Source organism: Hyaena hyaena, unplaced genomic scaffold (assembly GCF_003009895.1).
Source record: "Hyaena hyaena isolate Hyena2069 unplaced genomic scaffold, ASM300989v1 scaffold_302, whole genome shotgun sequence".
Classification (NCBI taxonomy): domain Eukaryota; kingdom Metazoa; phylum Chordata; class Mammalia; order Carnivora; family Hyaenidae; genus Hyaena; species Hyaena hyaena.
In genome coordinates, this window is record NW_024080936.1 from 414,003 (window position 1) to 434,280 (window position 20,278).

Below are 20,278 nucleotides of genomic sequence, written 5' to 3' on the forward strand. Positions count from 1 at the left end.
CGGGGGGGGGGGGGGGGGGGGGGGGGGGGGGGGGTCGGGGGGGGCAAGCCGGTGGAGGGAGAGCGGGGGTGGGGGGTCTGGGGGGGCAAGCCAGTGGAGGGAGCGGGGGGGGGTCTGGGAGGGGCAAGCCGGTGGAGGGAGAGCCGCGGGGAGGCATGAGGTGTGTTCACGGGGACACGGGGACTGTAAGGAGCAATGCCCACAAAGCCACAGGCTGAGGGCTCGAGTCTCAGCTGTGGACTCTGGGGACGTGACCGGGAAGCTACAGATCATGTTACCCTGAGATTCAGGGTCAAGGCGGAGCATCACTGTGTCCCTCGGTCATGCGGGACCCCCCACCTGCGGCAGCCCGCACCTGACTGGTCCCACTCCAGGCAGGTGATGGCCTCGCTGTGCTGTGAGTTGACGGAGTGCACGTCCCAGGGGTGCTCCGTGTCCAGGATGTGGATCATGCGCGTGAGGTCTGCAGGGGACAGCACGGTCAGCACGGCAGCGAGCACAACCAGGGAGCTCCGGGGACCCTAGGAGGGCTCGGGAGGAAGCCAGGGACCACGCCGCCCACGGGGGAGTCAGGGGCATCTGCTGCTGACCACACAGACAGCCCTGGTGCTACAGAGAAACAGGCTTCTGTGCGCCTGTGTTCCCTGTGGAAACCAAAGCAGGCCTGTGACCTGGCCGCTGGTGTCGGGGTGTTTTTAAAAGAGACACCGAAAGGAGAACAGGGAGAAAATGATCCCTGAAAGCTAATGATGGGCATCGCTCCCTGTTTTTCCCCCTCGTTCTAAATTTCTCTGCTTTTCTGATTTTTCTTCTAACAAATGCTTGGTCTCCAAACACTGGAGGGGAAACAGGCTGCAGCCAGGTACCTTAGAGGCTTTCAAAAGGATGACAGTAACCTGGATGGTCTGGAAGTCTGAGTGGACCAGACACTGGCCATGTTCCGGCCCTCGGGGGTGATTCCAGCACCAGGTGTGGGAGAGCATGGCGCCTGGCCTTCACACACCTGTGAGGCCGGCGTCCTCACCACCCGTTGTGGGTGAGAAGACCCTGAGAGCGCCCACAGGGGTGAGGGGCGGCTTCCAGGCAGGCCGGGAGACCCAGAGTTCCCCCACAGGGACACACAGGGGCGGGGCCGGGGGGGGCGCGGATCCACACACCCTGATCGTCGTTTCGCAGGTCGGTGGTGAAGGCGATGAGGTTGCGGCAGGACCAGGCACAGGCCAGGGGCACCGAGGGGCAGTGGGTGCTCTTGGGCCATCTCTCCCACTCGCAGACGTAAGCCAGATCCATCGTGGCACGCACCACACCCTGGGACCGTCACCAACTCCTGAGGGAGGAGGAACCAGCTCGTCGTTGGCATCCGCCGGGCTCTACGCAGGACACTGGGTTACCACAGGGAATGAAAGGAACCCCACCGACTCCCTGCCCTTGGGTCTCCTGTGTTGTGTGAGTGAAGCTGCATTTTAAACACATGCGGGGGCGGGGGGGGGGGACAGGGAGGCCTCATCAGGAAGCCAGCATCTGAGCCTAGACGTGAGGGAGCAAGGCAACCGGATGTCCAGGGGAAGGTCACTGCAGGTGGAGGGAACAGCAAGCACAGAGGCCCAGAGGCCGGATGGAGCCTGGGGTGTTCAAGCAGGGAAGCAGCCCAGGCAGCTAGAGCCAATGAAGGGGGTGAAGGGAGAGGGGACCAGAGGGGATGAGGGTGGGTTCTGCGGGGCTGGAGACCTTCACCCTAGTGGGAGGGGAGCCCGTGGACAGCGCTGAACTATTCACACTGGAGCAAGACCCTCAGCTGTCTGGAGCGCACCACCAGGGGGTGGGGCAGAGGGGGTGCACCAGTCCCAGGAAGCGGTGACGAGGGCGCTGGAGCAGGAGTGGGCCTGGGTCCATCCTGGAGGAGGAGCCCCAGGTAAGCAAGAAGGGCAGAAAGCCGCGCCCAGCGCGGGACTGGCTGAGCCCCACGTTGACAGTGCTCTAGGCGCGGGCACCGAGTACAGCTTACTTCTTTCACAGGAGTCCAATCAGCGCCCTTTCTCGGAGTCACGACCCCCAGGTCCCGCTATGTCTTCGAGCCCCGACCAGGGACCTGACCGAGGAACCAAGGGCCCGTCCATAAGCCCCCCCGCAAATCTTTAAGTTCTGCCCCCAAACCCCGGGTTCCCACCCCCTACAATCTCCTTTCCAGAACCCCCTCTCAGGTTGCTCCCTGAGCCCCCAAGCCCGGCCTAAGCTCTCAGCCTCCATCCCAGGGACCCCAAACCCATCGCCGGCCAGGTCCTACGACCGTTCACGGGGCCCTCCCAGTCCCACCGCCAAATCTCCCATTATCCTCCAGCCCCGCCCCCAGGCCGAGCCCGACCCCCGGTTCGCCCCCCGGAAGTTTCCGCCACAACCCCCAGACCCCGCCCCGCGCCCCGCGCCCTCTGACCCAGCAGGCCCCGCCCCGGGCCCGCGGGTCCCCGCCTGCTCCGGGCTGCATTCCCCCGCCCCGGCTGGCTGTCCCCTGCGGGCCCCCCAGCCCCGCGCTCACCAGGCCGGCCCAGGCGCCAAGCCGAGCAGGCGGCCGCGGCCCGGAGTCGCCCTAGCCCCCCGGCGCCGGCGCCGCCATCTTCCCCGGGACCAACGAGGCGCGCGCGCAGCGCGGCCGCTTCCCGGAGGCTTCTGGGACGGCGGCGACTCCGCCCCGCTTCCGGGATATTTGCATACGATCCTTAATAGAGTCCCAGCAGCCACCTGAGTTATATTTGGTGGAACGATGAGCACTTTCTCAGCTTCAGTGAGCGGTCGTACTTGATTGCACTATACGTTTTGTGAACATAGGAAAGAGATGGATCACTAATGGATCACTAACTCCTTCTAAAAGAGTTCGCCCTTTCCTTAAAGCCATTTGCTCTGGACGCTATAAATGTCGCCCGGCCGAGCCTCCGGGCCGTGCTCGCTTCGGCAGCACATATACTAAAATTGGAACGATACAGAGAAGATTAGCATGGCCCCTGCGCAAGGATGACACGCAAATTCGTGAAGCGTTCCATATTTTGCTCCTGGACTCGACTTCCCGGGTGGCGGAAAGGGGGACACCGCGGGCCAAGGGACCCTGCCCCAGCTTCTAGGTGGCGGGTGGCGGGCCCGGGGCTCCGGCCACGTGGCCCCCCGCTGCCTGCAGGGTGGCCCCCGACGCCGAAGCGCGCAGACCGGGTTTCCGCTGAGCCGCCGGAGAGAAGGGACCAGGCGAACACACGGGCCTGGCTGGAGGCTCCTGGAGCTCAAACTGAAAACCCCACGACGGTGGGGGCGCCTCAGAGCCCCCAGGGCTGCGAGGGCCAAAGTGGACCGTGAGCAGGATCAATAATGCTGGGGTGGTGACCGAACTGGAAGGCGAATTCCCGTGTGACCCAAATGGCTGAATAAGCGAGCGCCTGCCGGAGGAGAGACGCCCGTCCCTGCGGATTTCTCAGCGATGGACACACCGTCCTCCGGGAGGAGGCTCCCGGCTCCCAGCCCTGGGGCCACACACGAGCGCCCTCCCGCCGGGAGGGCGAGGGAAGGAGACCCGCCCGCCCACGCGGCCGGGAGCCCAGGGTCAACGTCGGCAGTGCGGGGCCTCGTGGGCCGCGGGGCCCCGGGGTGACGGCAGGAGCAGCGCACCGCCCTCCGAGCCCGAGGCCTGGCTCCCGGCAGAGCTCCCGGCTGGCTTCGCGCTGCAGGACCCCCGGCCAGTCCCAGACACACACAGGGTGGCCACGGCCGAGGAATGCCAGGGACCCCAGAAGCTGGAGAGGCAAGAAGGACCGTCCCCCGGAGCTTCACGGCTCCCGCCGCAGCTTGGGTTTGGCCTTCTGGCTTCCAGGACTGGGAGACAAATTCCTGTGGTTTTAAGCCGCAGCTGGGGGCACTTTGTTTCGGCCACCCCAGGATGATCAAAAAGTGACTTTTTGGGTGGTGGGAAGCTGGGAAATGGCGGAGCTGGGGTTTGAAGCTGGACACCTGGGAAAGGCATGAGCCCGGCTCCAGAAGCGGTGGCCTGGGCGCTCCCAGCAGCACCTCCCGCCCCACTGTGAGGCCTCATCCCCAGAGGCCTGCAGCCCTCAGGACTCAGGCACATCCTGAGCACCCCCCCGTCCCCCCCCCCGGCCCTGTCCCCAAGGAAAACCCCACAGCTGGAGACCAGAGCACCAGAAATTTATTGAACTCTCCACTTTTCCCAAAGCACAAGTAGACACACACACACACACCCGGGAGGGGGTCCCTCAGCCCTGCTCTTGTGGGACATGCCCAGGTGGCCAGTGAGAGGTCACCCAAGGCAACAGGCCAGAGCTGGCTAGGGAAGGAGCAGGGGGACACGGACAGGAGGGAGCGGTCCTAGGGCAGAGGCTTCCGGCTGGAAGGCCTGGTCCCCCAGGATGAAAGGAGGAGGTACGTAGAGCAGATAGAGCCCCAAGCGCCACTGAAAGCCACCGGGCGGAGGACAACACCTGTTCCAAATCGGTGGCAAGGCCAGCCTTCAAGCAGCAGCCCCTGTCCTAGGCTGTAGGGCACACACACACACACATTCACGCGCGCAGCACAACACGCCTGGAAAAAAGGGCGAAGCCCCAGAGACCCCCCCCCCCACACACACACCCAAGTCAAACACTGGGCGGGGGCGGGGGGGCGGCAGGGACTGGAATAAAGTCCCATGATTTATCAGTTGGGGCAAGTTTTTGGTTTTTCTTCCCAAAGGGGAAATTTAAAAATCTACAACAAATCATGCCAAATTCATTAAAAGTTTTAAAAACCCAGCCTGTCACTCCTTGCTCAAGCTTCAGACGGGGCCGAAAAAGCTGAACGACGAAGGAACATGGTGGTGACCAGGCCGGGTCTCCTGGCTCAAATACCAGTCCTGGAGCGGGCAGGGGGTGGGGGGCAGGCCCCGCGACTGTCTGGGAGAGGCGAGGGGAAGGGGTCAGAGTGATAGCCACCCCAGGAGAAGAGAATGTCTACAGGTACAAATCCTCCAAATAATAAAGATACTTTAGCGAATGGCACGGGAGGTTTGGACGCAGGGAGGCGGAGGGGTGGGGGAGGGGGCGCCGGTGGGGGGGGCGGCCATCAGCTGCGTTGCTCTAGGTATGCAGACAGGAGCAGCCCCGGTGGCAGGAAGTCCAGGTGACGATTGCTGACTTTCATCTGCCTCTTGCCTTCCAGGTCGGCACCTGCGAGGGGAAGGGAGCGCAAGGGTGAAGGCGGTGTGGGGGAAGGGCACACGAGGTCACCGCCTCCATCCCTGCGCTGGGACCCGCTGCTTCCTCCGCATCAGGGCTTGGGTGGCCCAGCCCCCACCCGCCCCCTCTCCACTACCTCCCTTCGCTCCCGAGTCCGAACCAGCCATGCGCACCCCGGAGCTCATCCGTCTCCTCCCCTCCTCCCCAGCTTGCCAGGGCCCCTCCTCCTCCGTTCAGGGCAAGGCCCGACTCCTGCGAGGAAGCACCCCAGCCCAACCCCTCTGTCTATGGGAACAAAGGGGAGGTAGCTTGGGAGGGGCCGGCCTGGGGTTGCTATGGGAACCATCTCCTCAGCAACTCCTGGCAAATGAGCAAGAAGGCGGGGCACCCAGAGGCAGCAAGGGTCCTGAGGACCCTCCCTGGGGGGCTGTGTCCAGAGAACACCCCCGAGGTACAAGTGGAGACACAGGCCCCAGGAGCAGGACTTGCTGAAGTCACCTGGGTGGCACAGTGGAGGGGGGCTGCCTCTCATCTCCGGGTCCGCGGATGCCCACGCAGGCCCCTCTCTCCCTGTGGCCCTGAGGATGCAGACCGAGGGGCATCACCCTGCGTGGAGCCAGGTGCACAGGGAGCTTCCAACGAACTCGAACACAACCCTTTTCCCATGCTGCCCCTCCTCCTCCAGAAGCCCCTTCCCAGGACCCTGACCCTGTGGGGGACTCTGGCCTTGGTGTCCCTGGGGTGCATCGGCCAGGAGGGGCCCCGTGAGTCGGCAGCACTTACTGGCTGAGATGAGGTCCATGTACTGGCAGATGGCGTGAAGCAGGAGCCTCTCGAAACTGGAGAGGAACGGAAGGTAAGTGGTGGAGACCCAGAGCCAGTCCCTTCCGGGGCGCACTGGGCTCACCCCTGCCCTGTCACCTGTTGTCTAGCATGGCCGTGTACACAGCCTGGGGAGACACGGAGAAGAACCTCAGCAGCCGCTCCTCCCAGGTCTCCAGAGTTTCCTGCAGGGGAAACAGGTGTAGGGGTGAGCCCAAGTATGAGGCTGGGGCCGAGCTGTCCATGCCCCATGCCCAGGCCAGCCTCCGGAGCCCAAAGGCTGGGTTCAAATGTGGCCTTTGAAGCACTTCTACAAATGGAAAGTACCCTCCCACCCTACTTCTTTCTCAGGAGGCTGTCACTTTCTATGTTCAGTGATTACAAGCTGACATATATTTGCTTTTGTGTATATTTTTTAAAAATGATATGTGCATCCACACATGTATCTTTATGTGTTTCAAAGATACATATTTAAGAAATACAGGTACCTTGGAGACCTTCATAGCAGCACATAAAGCTGGCTCGTGCATTGTTACGATTGTACAATGTTCTGCAATGACCACTACCTGTGCTGCTGAGTATGTGTGTGTCTTATTCCCTGTATAGGTTTTAGCTTGCCTTTTATTTATTCTCTGTTTAAGCAAAGTTGGTTTTTAATTTTTGTCTTTGCAGAAAATTAGTTCTTGGGTTATTTTTTTCTTCTCCATTTGATTCACTTATTTGTGTTGTATTTATCTTTTCTCTTTCCTTAGGACTTTGAGTCAAATGTGTAGTTCATTTGTTTTCCTTCTTATTCTATTAACAGCGAAGGCATTTTCAGGTCTTGAAATTACCCCAGATGTTAAATGTGGACACCAGGCAGAGCGGTTTCCAGATAAAAGGAGCAAGATTACATGGGTCCTAAAGAGCAAACACGTGGAGGTCACAGAGAAGGTATTCTTGAATGGAGGTTGCACAGTAAGTTATTACACTCTGCTAGGCTGCATTCCTGCCAAAGCATGTTTTTATAGTCACTCAGGGTTCTAAGCTCTTGACCCACTCCCCAGGACATGAGCCTTTCGGAGTTCTTAACAGATAGCACTACATGTTTCAAGCCTGGCCTTGTCTTCATAGTCTCTTCTTTGAAGACATCCTCTTAGTTTTTGCAGTTTCTTCAACCATTTATTCACTCAGGAGTTTCCTGAGCTAGAGATGGAGTCATGGTCTTAGCAACTGGGGATATACATGGGAAACTGAAATAAAGAAGCCTGCTCGTATGTTTAATATTTGTTCTAGGTGTTCAATAAAAGTTGAAAAAGATAAGACCTGTTTTACTATATTTCTATACCTATGTGATCAAAGTTTTATTTAGAATTTACCTCTTGTATGACTATCTGGTATAAAAACAGGATGAGACATTTAAAACAAAGAAACAAACAAACAAACATGGCCTTTGACCTGCTGCATGGCGCTAGGTAGCCCCTTCCGAAGACACCAGGCACGGAGACGTCCCCGGGCTCCTGAACTCCTGCGCCTTCTGCCTGGCGAACTCCTACACATCCCGCATCACTGCCCCCGCCCCTCCCATCCTCGTGGAAGGCCCATTCCCAGCCCAGGTCCTGCATTCTGATCACACTGGCCTGTATACCACCTTGTCCCCAATACCACCTGCAGCGGGCCACAGACTACCCCTCACACCACCACCAGTTGAGAAAGTAAGAAATAAAAGGTAATCAAAAAAGAAAAAAACAAAACCAAAAAACAGGCAGGTGGAAGATGAGGTTTGGCCTGGTATTCACCATGGGGATGCGGCTCCGCTTGAGGACAGTTCTCAGACGTCGGCTGATGCGCTGGAAGCACTCACGGGGTGTGTAGGCTGGGTCCTCTGCAAGAGTTCTGGGCGTGGGGCAGCTGCCCGAGCAAGGCCCTGGCCGGCCCCATACACCGGCTTCGCCCCACCTGTCCCGGCCCCGCCCCCACACCAGGCTCCTCCTCCCTGGCCCCGCCCCACCTGTCCCGGCCCCGCCCCCACACCAGGCTCCTCCTCCCTGGCCCCGCCCACCTGGCCCCGGGCCCCGCCCCCACACCGGGCTCCTCCTCATCTCTCCTCGGGCCCCGCCCACACACCGGGTCCCACCCCTCTGTCCCCTGGTCCACACACCTGGTTCTTTCCCCTGTTCCGGGCCCCGCCCACCTGCCAGGCTCCTCCCCATCCCTGGCCCGCCTACACCCCGGCTCCAGCTCCTGTCCCGGGCACCGCCCACACGCCAAGCCCCGCCCCCTGTCCCGGGCACCGCCCACACGCCAAGCCACGCCACGCCCCCTGTCCCGGGCACCGCCCACACGCCAAGCCCCGCCCCCTGTCCCGGGCACCGCCCACACGTGAATCCGCTCGGTGTACGCCCTCCTTATCTCTGGTCCCCCCAGCCTCCCGTCCAGGCCCGCACCTCTCCTTCGATCCTCGCCGCGGCCAGGGCCCCTCCTCCGAGCCTTGCTCTTGCCCTCATCTTCCAGGTAGCGGAGAACCCGCTCCTGCTCCTCCCCAGAGCGGTTCATGAAGTCATTCCAGACCTAGGAGAGAGGCGCGCGGCACCTCGGCGTCTGCAGCCCGGCTTCTCCAGATGCACACAGAGGGCCACCAAGTGGGGACACACTCGCCCACTACAGGGTACCCTCAGACCCCCCCCCTCTGGCAGGACTGAGATGGACCAAATATGCCCCCAGTGGAGTCCTTCCTTCCCAGTGATGGGCAGATGAACCGGGAGTGCTGGAAAGTTCTGGGGCACAGTGGGAGTTCTGGCTTGGCCTGGGACCCCGAGGGAAACAGAGAGAGTGTCCGCCGAGGAACCAGAGGGGGATGGGTGCAGGTGGGTGCTCCTGACCAAGGGACCAGCACAGGCCATGTGTGGCAGTGGAAGTGGGAACAGAGAGGAGGCCGGTGTGGCCGGAGCAGAGGGAGGCAGCGAGGAGGGCACGGGGGCCCCACCTCCATGTAGGTCTCATTGCTGCAGGCCTCTGCGAAGACGCCGGGTGCTGCGGGGGGGGCCAGGTCCCCATCGTCCAGACCAGGTGTGCCCCCGTCTGTCTCCAGCAGGGTTAGGAGGTACTGGGCTAGATGGAAACAGACGGTCTCTGGGCTGGGGGGTGGCATTTGGGGCCCCCCAGTCTTAGAAACCCAAGGACCACGTTTCCTCCCCTGGCCTTTACGCTCCTGCTCACCCCGGTCTCCCCGCCTCCACGCTCCAGCTGTCTTTTCCAGAAGGCGCAGAAACCACTAGCCTCCACGTCTGGAACCCCTACTGCTCCCTGGCTAGTTGAACTCCTATACATCTTTTAAAACCTAAGCTCCAGTGCCCAGAGCTCATAGCCCAGAGCAAGCATTGCCGGCCTGGGGGTAGACTCACGGTGAAAGCACAGACATGCCACTCTCGCCTGGGCCCTAGGAACCCCCAGGAGGTACCCCAGCCTCTGCTCACTGTTCTCTAGACGCTGGAGGCTCTTCCGCCCCTTGGCCTTGGGCACGAGGTCTGAGTTCCGCACAGCCTGGTTGATAAAGTGTTGCTTCCGCTTGGATGCTGACAGCCTCTTCACCTGGGAGCCAGCTAGGGTGGCGGGCAGGCAGCCCGGAAGGGGCCTGTGGGCCGGGGTTGGAGTGGGGAGGCCGGCCTCAGGCCCAACACAGGCCAGGAGCCCCAGGCAGAGCCCCACCATGGCCACTCCTGCTTGGTTTCCCTCAGCAACGGGAGCCCTAGACCCTTAAAATCCCATTTTACTTCATGGTCCTATCACCCAGGAGGCAGATTAGTAAATGGGCTCGGAGAGGAGAAGACACTGGCCTGACTTCACACGTCGGGTAGGTGGCCAAGAAAGGTTCCCAGGCTTCCAGATCTTAACTGCAAGCTGGTGGGACCCAGAGTCTCCAGGATTTGAACACCGCCCTCCTCTGGGAGTTTCTCAAGAAAGAGATTTTCGTTCTGGGAATTTGTAAAGTTTATTTATTTAAGCAATCTCTATACCCAACGTGGGGCTTGAACTCACACCGCTGAGATCCAGAGTCACGTGTTCTTCCGACTGAGCCAGGCGGGTGTCCCATCAAAAGCCTTGATTTAATGGAGCATCCCCAGGCCAGCAGCAGAAAAACCAAGAAACAGCCCCCAGAAGCTCAAGGTGACGGCCTAGCCAATCTGCCTCACGTCCCTGGAGTCCCTCTGAAATGCGCCCCCCTCAGAACTAATCTGCTGTCCTCCAAGCAAATGGCATTAATGCAGAGATGGATTAGCAGCGTGACTAGGCCTCCCACGGGGGACCCACCCGCCAGCTGCAGACACAGGAGGAGGGGCGGGGGGGGGCGGGGCGCTAGATGGACACATCCTGGCGAGGAGTTCCGGCCTTCCGTGTCAGCCCCTCACCCCCCAGACCACAGAGGGGATGGTCCCCGCTGGGCCCCCAAACCCTCACGCTGCAGGGGCAGTGGTGGATTCTGACCCTCCCGAGTCCTAACTACCTCCCCCTGTAGACACAGGGCCTCCTCGCCACCCCTCCGGCAACATCACACACAGTCCCACCCGCAGGCCTGAGCCCCCCGCCCGGCGCATGCTCCCCCAGCCTGCGAATGGCTCACGCGCTCATCTCCTCTGGCTCTGCTCCAGCCCCCCGTCAGGGAGACCCTGGCCCCCATGTAACACGGCATTGCCTCGTTTCTCTGACCACTGTAGCTCGCCCACCTCGTCCGCTACACCTGAGTCCCCACGCAGACCCTCACCCACCACGCCTGGCGCCCAGCAGGTGGTCCGAAAACTGACTGCCAGACCAGTTCTCAAAAAAATCCCCCAATTCCCAGACTGAGTAGAACCCAGAGTCCAAAATGCGCCCCAAACTTTCCTGGTACCCAATGTTCCCAGGACACAAATTAAGAACAGAAGTGTAGCCTGTCCCCTCCAAGCCACCAGCAGGCTCTAGAAACCATGAAACTCCAGGACTGTGGTGGAGACAGGGTCAGGAACAGGCCAGCGCTCCTCGGGTCTACACAGGTACAAAGTGCGCCCAGCCTGAAGCACCTGTGCTCTACGGAATGGCCATTACACCTTGATCAAACCGCAGACAGGCGGACAGAGTCAGCACTCCGTGGGTAAGTTTCTGCCAAACCCCATGCTGCTGCCTGATGGATAAACACACACGCACACGTACCCATCCCCAGGAGCACACGGTAGAGGTACGGTTAGGGTCCTGGAATCTCAGCCCTGAGTTCGAATCCTGACTAGGGTGCTTCACTGTGGAACCCAGAGCCTTGGCTCACTCTCTGCAGAGTGAGAAGAGTGGATTGTTTGTGGGGCACCTGGATGGCTCAGTTGGTTAAGCATCTGACTCTTCATCTCGGCTCAGGCCCTGATCTCTGGGTATGAGTCAAGCCCCGTGTTGGGGCTTACATTAAAAAAAAAAAAAAAAAAAAAAAGCCTCTGAGTCTGAAGGGGGACACTCAGGGCCGCGAGGGGCCAGGGCAGACACCCTCCTCCATCAACCCAGCTGCAACTTGGTTTCTTCCTTTAATGGGGAGCTCACCCCTCCTCCTCACTGTTGTGAATATTCATTTTCACCATCACTAGCGTGCAGGAGGCTCGTGATATTATGTTGAGGCCCACGACACAAATTTGCAACTGAGGCACAAAGTCACTATCTCAAGAGCCCACAGTTTCGAAGAAGGCAGACGACACAGGGAGAGGTAAATCAAGTTGGCACAGAGCCAATGACCGTAAGGCTGGATCCAAGCTGAGAGCTGCCTCCCTGAGGCCCACCCCCGGCCCCAGGTCACCCGTGGCCTCCCCAGGGCCCCCGTGCCCACGTCTCCACCTTGGCAGCTGGACAGAGTCCAGAACGGCAGGCTGGTGGGACCGATAACAGCGTCCGCATCCGGGGGGACTTATCAGGAGGCGTCAGAGCAGGGCCCAGCCCTCAGGACGCGGGGCTCCGAGAAGTGGGGCTTCCCCGTCACCCCATGAGAGTGGCAGGACTGGAACCTGGTCTGAACAGGAGCGCCCCCGCTTGAACCATTCAGCCTCCTGCTTCCCTCGGGGCCCCTCAGACTCCCCCCCCCCCGTTAAGACCCATCTGGGTCCTCCCCTGCTCCATCACCATGCATGGCTCCCCAGGACCCTCAGGGCAGGGCCCAGTTCCATCTTGGCCTGGCATCGGAAGCCCTGCCCTGCGCCAGGACCACAGGGGCCTGTCCTTGGCCACAGAGGCTTCTGGAGGCTCGCCGCCCTCCCGTGGGCCTCCTGCGCCCAGTTGAGCACTGGAAACTGAGTCTGCCACCAACTCGAGCTTGCGGACCTCAACCAAACTCCAGCAGGAGACAAGGAACATGTGGCCTCTAGGGCCAAGAACAAGGCCCGGATCCCCACTCAGGAAGGAGCGGACAGACAGCCGGCCCGGGCGGGGCGGGAACGGCAGCCCCCAGGCACCCAGCAAAGCAGATCTGTGACTGTGACGGAGGCCGGGGGGAGGGGCACGTGGGAGCATAAAGGTGTCTACGCATCAGAAGTCAGTGCCTCGCCCGTCCCCTCTCCCTCACCTCCTCTGCTCCAGACCCAGGGGCCCCGTCACCCTGCCTCACCTGCGCCGTCCCCAACCCACTGGCCCACCTACCCACTCACTGCTTACCCCGCACTTCCCGCAGCAACACCATGGGGTCGCCCTGTGTCCCCAGCACCTGCTTGGCACCACCTCACAGACGGGAAACCGGGGACCCAGACGGGGTGGCTCAGGCTTCCCATACCCGACGGGCCTCCGGGAAGGTGAAAGCTGCCTGTGTCCAGAGAAGGTGGACAGGCCCAAGGTAGAAACAGCTGTTAGGTCTTGGGGGAGACCAGCCTCCCCCGTCTCCCCCGGTTCTGTCCCTACAGGGTCTGAAACGGGGCCTCCTGACAGCTGCTCTCCTGGGCCACAGCGACCTTCTCCGGCACCAGCCCCCTCCCCCAGGAGCAAGCAAGAGAGGAACCCAGCTCCGAAGCAGGAAACCAAGGGGGGAGGGCCCCAGCCGAGGTGACTCAGGCTGGGGCGGGCCGGGGCCCCAGCAGCGGCCACACCCTGGGGGACACACGGGGGCGCATCAGTGGCGCCCACCTGGCAGGCGACTGCCCACTGCTGGGTGGGTAAGTCCCCTTCAAAGGTCAGCACCCACACCTGTGGAGGCCCACATGGCGTCTGGGCAGCCCTGGGGGCAATCATGACACCACCCTGAGGTGAGAACAAGCACCAGAACCAAGCAGGAACGACACGGAATAACACGGGATGGATGTGCCCCTTTGCTGGGCACCTCTGAGGGCAGGGTCACTGACACCCCCCCCCCCCCGCCACCTAGTCCCAAGCACTCTGCAGAGAGGCCGCTGGTAATCTCATTGCACAGATGGGGAAACTGAGGCACAGAAGCTGGAGGGACCCGCCCAGGCGGCTCATCAGCACACAGCGGGCCAAGTCCTTGCCCCCACACACCAGGACCACAGGGCGACAGCGCGACTCTCTGCGTAAACACCCTGGTTACACAGGAATCGGCCCGGGCGCCTGGGTCCACACCTGTGCGGCGGCTCCACCCTCCCGGCTCCTGCTGACCGGGTGTTGAGGCATAAGGTCCCACGTATGAACAAAGGGGCCCGCGTACTCGGGGTGGAGGGCTGAAAGCCTGGCCCGGGGGCACAGGACCGGCCGCGGGGTTCACACCCTGCGTGGCTAAGTGCCCCGAACACCACCGAGACGGATTGCGGGGACTCGGCCCGCAGCCGCAGCACCTCCCCGGGGCGGGCGGCCAGGCGCACGACACCCCGACGGGAGACAATACCGGGGCACGGGGGTGGGGGAGCACTTCTGGGCCCCGGGGCGACGCACACGCAGAAGCCGGGTGCCTCGCTCCGCCCAGCGCGGACGCGGGCCCGGCAGGGACGGGATGTCCCCGGGCGGCGACAAAGCCCTCTGCCCCGGCCCCCACCCCGGTCTGGGGTAACCCCAAGGAAAAGGGGCGGGTCGGGTCTGGGGCTGCAGCGGGACCCAAGGGGAGAGAGGAGGGGAGGGGGCCCCGGAGTCCTGGAGGGCGCGCCCCGCCCGCCCCGCCGCGCTCACAGCGTCCGCCGCCCGCCGGGGGCGCTTCCCACCGCCGCCACCGCCTCCTCCGAGCCGCCCTCCGGGTTCTCCAGCGCGACCATGGCTCGGGCGCTGAAGTCGCCGCCGCCCGGCGGGGCCTTCTCGGGCCGAGCAGGAAGTGACGGGCGCCCGGAGGCGGGCCGGGGCGGGGCCTGGCGGCTGGACGCGCGGGGCGGGGACCGAGGCCACGGTGCCCGCTGGCTCCCGGGCTGCGGGTGTAGGATGGGGGTCACCCAGCCCCCGGGGACAGACGGGGAGACCGAGCGGGCCGGCAGCGAGATCCCCGCCCCTGAAGCCTGGCTGCGGCGGACCCGGCACCCAGCCTCCAGTGGATGGTCGGGGAAACTGAGGCCTGGGTAGCTAGGAAAGAGGGGGACATGCATTCCAGAGGCAGGAGACAGATGAAATGACCCAAGCGCACCCCCGGCCCCAGCCCCCAGCACCAACATCCTCCAGACTCTCCCAGGACTGTTTCAGTACAGCCCCTGGAGCCCGGACTCGATTTACTCATTTCTAAAAATGGGCATTAAAAAAAAATTATATATATATAATTATATATATAAGGGAGGCGCCTGAGTGGCTCGGGTCATGAGCTCACAGTCAGTCTGTGAATACGACCCCTACATCAGGCTCAGTGCTGACAGCTGGAGCCTGGAGCCTGCTTGGGATTCTGCATCTCCCTCTCTCTCTTCCCCTCCCCTGCTTGCGCTGTCTCTCTCTCTGTCTCTCAAAAATAAGCAAACATTAAAAAAATCTTTTATTTAAATAGGACATCAGTTCCCACCCCCTTTCACCTCTAAGGATTTGTTCCTTTAACGCATGTCCACTGTCAGCAGGGCCCAGTGATGGGGCCTGGGGAGGCAGCAGTGGCCAGGACAGGTCCCTTCCCCACGGAGTGGGGCAAGAGAGAGGAGCTCCCCGAGAGAGGGACTGGCAGGCTGCAAGGCGGGAAGTGTGTGCCAGGCAGAGAGGACAGCCAGTGCAAAGGCCCTGAGGTCCCCAGAGTGACCAGAGCAGGGAGATGAGTGAGCATGAGGGGGATGGAGGCCCAGGGCCAGGCGTGCACCCGTGAGGCGGGCGGTCCTGTGATGGCAGGTCTGGTGTTTGTTCAGAGGCAACGGGGAGCTGCGGGAGGGTTGGGAGCAGAGAATCAAACTTACTGTGGAATCTCGGATCCACCCTTCAGTCTACAAGAAGAGTGAGAACCGGGGCCACGTGAAGACACCCCGGGAGACAGCCGCCGCATACAGCCTGTTGGAAACTGCGCAGGACAAATGACCCTATCGCTTTATTTTTTTTTTTTTTTTTTTTTTTTATGTTTTATTTATTTCTAGGAGAGAGAGAGAGACAGCGTGAGCAGGGGAGGGTCAGAGAGAGGGAGACACAGACTCTGAAACAGGCTCCAGGCTCTGAGCTGGCAGTCAGCACAGAGCCCGATGCGGGGCTCGAACCCACGAACCGCGAGATCATGACCCAAGCGAAAGTCGGACGCTCAACCGACTAAGCCACCCAGGCGCCCCATGACCCTATCGCTTTAACACGTACAGAGCAACAGGGCTGGGAGGGGGGCTGGTAAGACCCCCAAAAGCACGTACTGTGTGACGTCATATGGATAAATGTGAAGACAGGCGAAAGGAATCAAAGGGGATACAAATCCAGAGAGAAGGCACCGGGGGCCACCAGCGGGGGGTTCTGGGGGTCAGGGGGGCCTCGGCTCCAGCTCCTGCCCCAGGACTAACTGCTCAATACATCTGCAAATTCTAGAGCGTGCGGCCCGGGGCCTCCCCCTCGTTCTGGGGTCCCATTCCTGGGGAACCTGGGTGGTACCCTCCTGACACCCGCCTGGGCCCTCGGCGGGCCCAGAAGCTGCCCCCCCCCAGCCCTCACCTCCAAGGTCCCGCCACCTGCCAGGTGCCCCCGACAGTTCCTCCGTCCTAGTAACGTGTCTGCTCCTCCCTCCCGCCCCACGGAATCTGTCTTCCTCTGCTGAGTGTCCAGGCCACTGTCAGGAATCATCCTGAAGACAGAAAGCAGGCGAACAGGGAGGGCGCCCCGTCCCAGGCTGTGTGCGCCCCCGCCTGGAGGCGTCTGCCTGGGTTCAAGGCTCTGTGTGCGGCCTGCGTCTTCTCCCCCCGCCCCCTCTGGCATGGCACTCCGAGATGGCCTGGACAACCCGGCACACAGCGGCATGCCCCGCGGGTAGTATCTGGGGTACACTCCTGGGTGCCCGTGTCCTTGCAAACTGCCCACGCCCCCAGTGCCAGGGTCGGCCCGGCTGACAGCAGCGGGGTCCCAGCAGGCCGCATTCTTAAAGGACAAGTATCTTCTAGGAGCGCCTGGCGGCTCAGTGGGTTAAGCCAGAGACTTTGGCTCCGTCATGATCTCACAGTTCGCGGGTTCGAGCCCTACATCCGGCTCTGTGCTGACAGCTCGGGGCCTGGATCCTGCTTCAGACTCTCTCTCTCTGCCCCTCCCCTGCTCCTGCTCTGTCTCTCTCAAAAATAAATAAACATTAAAAGAATATATTAAAAAGACCAGGGATCTTCCAACCGCCAGGTCCCTGGCGGCCATGCCCTGCTTTGGGCCGTCTATGGCTCTCCAGTGCCCCTTCTCGAAGCCTCTGACGGGGGCTGGCCTCCCCGCCAGCCAGGGCTCCCCCACCTGGAGCGGCAGCCACACGGAAGGCCAAGGCCGAAGTCAGGGCGGCTAACAGGTGCCTTCTCTGGTGTCTGTGATTTTGTCCCCGCCGCTTGCCCTTCCTGAGTCTCACCCCCGCCCCTGGCTAGGATCGCCCCTCGAGGGTCCACAGCAGCCTCCACGCGGCCTCCCTCTCCCCCCACTCCCTGGCCCCCCAAGCCCCACCTCTCGGGCGGACTGTGCCGGGAGAGCAGGGAAAGGGGGAGAAGGGCGCGGTGCGCGCGGGCGGAGGGCGCGCGGGCAGGAGGGGCGTGGCCGGCGGCTGCGGGAGCGGCGCGAAGGCGGGGACCCCGGGGTTGGGGGGGGGGCGCAGGGTATAAAGTCGCGGCTGCAGCGTCCGGAGCAGTGAAGCCGCCCAGCCCGGCCCAGTCGTCTTCCAGGTCACACGTCCCCAGCGGGCAGCGAGGAAGAGGGTCGCCGCCGAGACCCCAGGGCTCAATCCGGTGCGCGGCCGGGGGAAGGGGGCGGCAGAGTCATGCGCGCCGTGGCCCCGTCGGCGCCCAGCGCGTCCTGGGGGGCGCCGGTCAACGCCACGGGCTGCCCGGGCTGCGGCGCCAACGCCTCGGACGGCCCGGGCCCCGCGCCGCGGCCCGTGGACGCCTGGCTGGTGCCGCTCTTGTTCGCCGCGCTGCTGCTGCTGGGCCTGGCGGGGAACTCGCTCGTCATGTTCGTCATCTGCCGCCACAAGCAGATGCGGACGGTGACCAACTTCTACATAGGTGAGCGGCGGGGCGGGGCGCGGCGGGGCGCCTCGAGGGCAGGGGGCCGGGGGCCGGGGGCCTCCGAGCGCGCGCGCGCCCTGCTCTCCCAGACGCGACCCTCCCCGGTGCAGGGAGCGGCTCCCGTCCCTCCTGTCCGTGAATCCTGGGCTAGAGGTCGAGAGCTCCGCGGAGTGGCTCCGGGGGAGGCTGGACCAGGCGCACGGAGAGCTCGGCCCCGCCCCTGAGGAAGGGGTCTGAGTAAAACCCCAAGTCCTGTGACCGAAAGTCGGGCGGCGGCTGCCAGGCCCGCGGGATCCCGGGTTGCGCCAGCGAACGGCTCACACCCTCGTGCGCGGGCTGGCCTCCCGGCGCAGTGAGCGTTCAGGTGTCTCTGATCTGTGCTGGCGGTCGGGCTACACCGCGGTCCCCCGCTGGCAGACGGGGACCCAAGGTCAGAGCCCGCCCAGGCTGTCCCGGCCGGACAGGGGCGAGCAGGAGCCCGTACTGAGGGGATGTTTGACATGGAAAAGTGGGGGCCTGCTGGGTGCCCCAACTTCTCAGCCAAAGGACGTCAGAGGGTTTTCCTAGCGCTCCTGCGGGTTACTCGGAGCGGCGGGGGCCTGGACTGGGCTGTGGGTGGATGAGGCCCCCGCGTGTCCCCCGCCTGCAGCCAACTTGGCGGCCACGGACGTGACGTTCCTGTTGTGCTGCGTGCCCTTCACGGCGCTGCTCTACCCGCTGCCCGCCTGGGTGCTCGGCGAGTTCATGTGCAAGTTCGTCAACTACGTGCAGCAGGTGCGCGGGCTGGGGGCGGGGCGGGGAGTGGGCGGAGCCTGGGGGCGGGGGCCGGGGGAGTGGGCGGGGCCTGGGGGCGGGGCCGGGAGTGGGCGGAGGCTGGGGCGGGGCGGGGGGGGGGCGGAGCGTGGGGGCGGGGCCGGCGGGAGGGCGGGGCCTGGGAGGCGGGGCGGGAGGGGGCGGGGCGGGGCGGGGCCTGGCCTGGGGCGGGGAAGGAGGACTCCGTAAACGCGAGAGCTGCAGACCCGGACCCGGCTGTGGCGGTGGGCATAGACTGCGCCCTCCCGCCCTGCGCCTTCCTGCCCCGCCTGCCCGCCAGCCTAGGATGGCTCTGCTTCCGCCTGTCTCAGCCGACCCCTAACGGCCCCGTGAGGCCTTCATCATCCTGGGGTCCTCTCTGGTATCCCCCTCTTCTCCCCCTCAGCCTGGGGCCCCTGGAGACCCTCCACGACATGGCCCGTTTGTGCCTGGGTGTTTGGACACGTGGGGGGACCCGCAGGGTGGGCGCAGACGGGGCCCCACGCCGCACGCGGGGGGAAACGCCCGCTCTCGGCCCCCCCAGGTCTCGGTGCAGGCCACGTGCGCCACCCTGACGGCCATGAGCGTGGACCGCTGGTACGTGACCGTGTTCCCACTGCGCGCCCTGCACCGCCGCACACCGCGCCTGGCGCTGGCGGTCAGCCTCGGCATCTGGGTGGGTGAGTGCTGCGCCAGGGCCGCACGGGGTGGGGGGGGGACAGCCGAGTCCTCGGGCCTTGCCCCCCGCCCCCCCCCCCGCCCTTCACTGGGCTTCGGCCTCACGTACACCTGGGAAATGGGCGCAGTGGCGCTCCCTCCGAAGAGCCCCTGAAGGCGCGGACTGGGCGGCCCGCGCTTACGAGGCTCCCAGTGACGCTCCCGAGACGGCACCTGCGGGGACCAGGGTGCCGACAGGGGCTTCAGCCCGTCCTGTGGCGCAGGCTCGGCGGCCGTGTCCGCACCGGTGCTCGCGGTGCACCGCCTCTCGCCCGGGCCGCGCCCCTACTGCAGCGAGGCCTTCCCCAGCCGCGCCCTGGAGCGCGCCTTCGCGGTCTACAACCTGCTGGCGCTCTACCTGCTGCCGCTGGTCGCCAGCTGCGCCTGCTACGGGGCCATGCTGCGCCACCTGGGCCGCGCCGCGGCCGCCCACGGCGCCCTGCAGGTGTGCGCTTGGCCGGGCGGGGGGAGCGCAGTGGGGGGCGCACGGTGGGAGCGTGGGGGTGGCAAAGTGGGGGCGCGCAAGGGTCAAGAAGGGGAGCTCTGGGGGCGCCCGGCCGCCTCGGTGAGTAGAGCTTGCGCTCTTGACCACGGGGTCGCGAGTTCGGGCCCCACGTTGGGCCACGGAGATCACCTTAGAAGTAAACACGGAGGGGGCCCCGGAGCCCTCCCTCCAGCCGCTCCCTCCACTCGCAGGGGCAGCTGCTGGCGGAGCGGGCGGGCGCCGTGCGGGCCAGGGTCTCGCGGCTGGTGGCGGCCGTGGTCCTGCTCTTCGCTGCCTGCTGGGGCCCCATCCAGCTGTTCCTGGTGCTGCAGGCGCTGGGCCCCGCCGGCGCCTGGCACCCACGCAGCTACACGGCTTATGCGCTCAAGATCTGGGCGCACTGCATGTCCTACAGCAACTCGGCGCTGAACCCGCTGCTCTACGCGTTCCTGGGCTCGCACTTCCGCCGGGCCTTCCGCGGGGTGTGCCCCTGCGCCCCCCCGCGGCCCTGCCAGCGCCGGGGCTCTGGGCTCCCGGGCCCCGCCGCCCCCTCCACGGAGCTGCGCCGCCTGGCCGCCCACCCCGCCGCCGCCAGGACCCCGAGGCCAGGGAGCGGTGCGCGCGCCCTCAGGGAGCACGCAGGCTGTGTGTCCTGAGGGGGGTGCTGCCCGTCTCTGGGCCGCTTCTGCGGGGACAGAGCTGGGCCCCTCGGGGACAGGTGCTGTTTGAAC

General features: G+C 63.8%; 3 protein-coding genes and 1 non-coding gene across 7 annotated transcripts in view; 2 read left to right on the forward strand and 2 right to left on the reverse strand.

Moving 5' to 3' along the window:
* The window catches only part of MED16 (mediator complex subunit 16), a 15,586-nt gene extending 12,946 nt beyond the window's left edge, over positions 1-2,640 (reverse strand). Inside the window, exons 1-4 of the mRNA XM_039248179.1 lie at positions 2,534-2,640; positions 2,006-2,089; positions 1,158-1,327; positions 356-463 (exon numbers count right to left, since the gene is read on the reverse strand). Of these exons, the coding sequence (XP_039104110.1) occupies positions 356-463; positions 1,158-1,290 (241 nt within the window). The 5' untranslated portion in view covers positions 1,291-1,327; positions 2,006-2,089; positions 2,534-2,640. The remainder of the gene's footprint in view (positions 1-355; positions 464-1,157; positions 1,328-2,005; positions 2,090-2,533) is intronic.
* Positions 2,641-2,934: 294 nt separating this feature from the next.
* LOC120242420 lies at positions 2,935-3,041 on the forward strand. The gene has a single exon (XR_005531067.1). It is a non-coding gene; the product is annotated as a U6 spliceosomal RNA (small nuclear RNA).
* Positions 3,042-4,161: 1,120 nt separating this feature from the next.
* R3HDM4 (R3H domain containing 4) lies at positions 4,162-14,234 on the reverse strand. 4 transcript variants are annotated; one of them, XM_039248200.1, is made up of 9 exons: positions 12,663-13,321; positions 9,482-9,639; positions 8,992-9,116; positions 8,453-8,576; positions 7,805-7,890; positions 6,126-6,211; positions 5,988-6,043; positions 5,703-5,782; positions 5,135-5,195 (listed from the first exon to the last, which is right to left on the reverse strand). In XM_039248200.1, the coding sequence occupies exons 1-8, from the start codon at positions 12,773-12,775 to the stop codon at positions 5,733-5,735; spliced, it is 798 nt and encodes a 265-aa protein (XP_039104131.1). In that variant the 5' UTR covers positions 12,776-13,321; the 3' UTR covers positions 5,135-5,195; positions 5,703-5,732. The 4 variants fall into 4 exon arrangements, with proteins under 4 accessions (XP_039104130.1, XP_039104129.1, XP_039104131.1 ...); XM_039248199.1 differs by lacking the exons at positions 5,703-5,782; positions 12,663-13,321 and adding an exon at positions 14,115-14,234 and having other exon boundaries at positions 4,162-5,195; XM_039248198.1 differs by lacking the exon at positions 5,703-5,782 and having other exon boundaries at positions 4,162-5,195; positions 12,663-13,319.
* A 2,988-nt stretch (positions 14,235-17,222) lies between these two features.
* KISS1R (KISS1 receptor) lies at positions 17,223-20,278 on the forward strand. The gene is made up of 5 exons (XM_039248197.1): positions 17,223-17,551; positions 18,204-18,328; positions 18,891-19,026; positions 19,288-19,508; positions 19,760-20,278. The coding sequence occupies exons 1-5, from the start codon at positions 17,308-17,310 to the stop codon at positions 20,201-20,203; spliced, it is 1,170 nt and encodes a 389-aa protein (XP_039104128.1). The 5' UTR covers positions 17,223-17,307; the 3' UTR covers positions 20,204-20,278.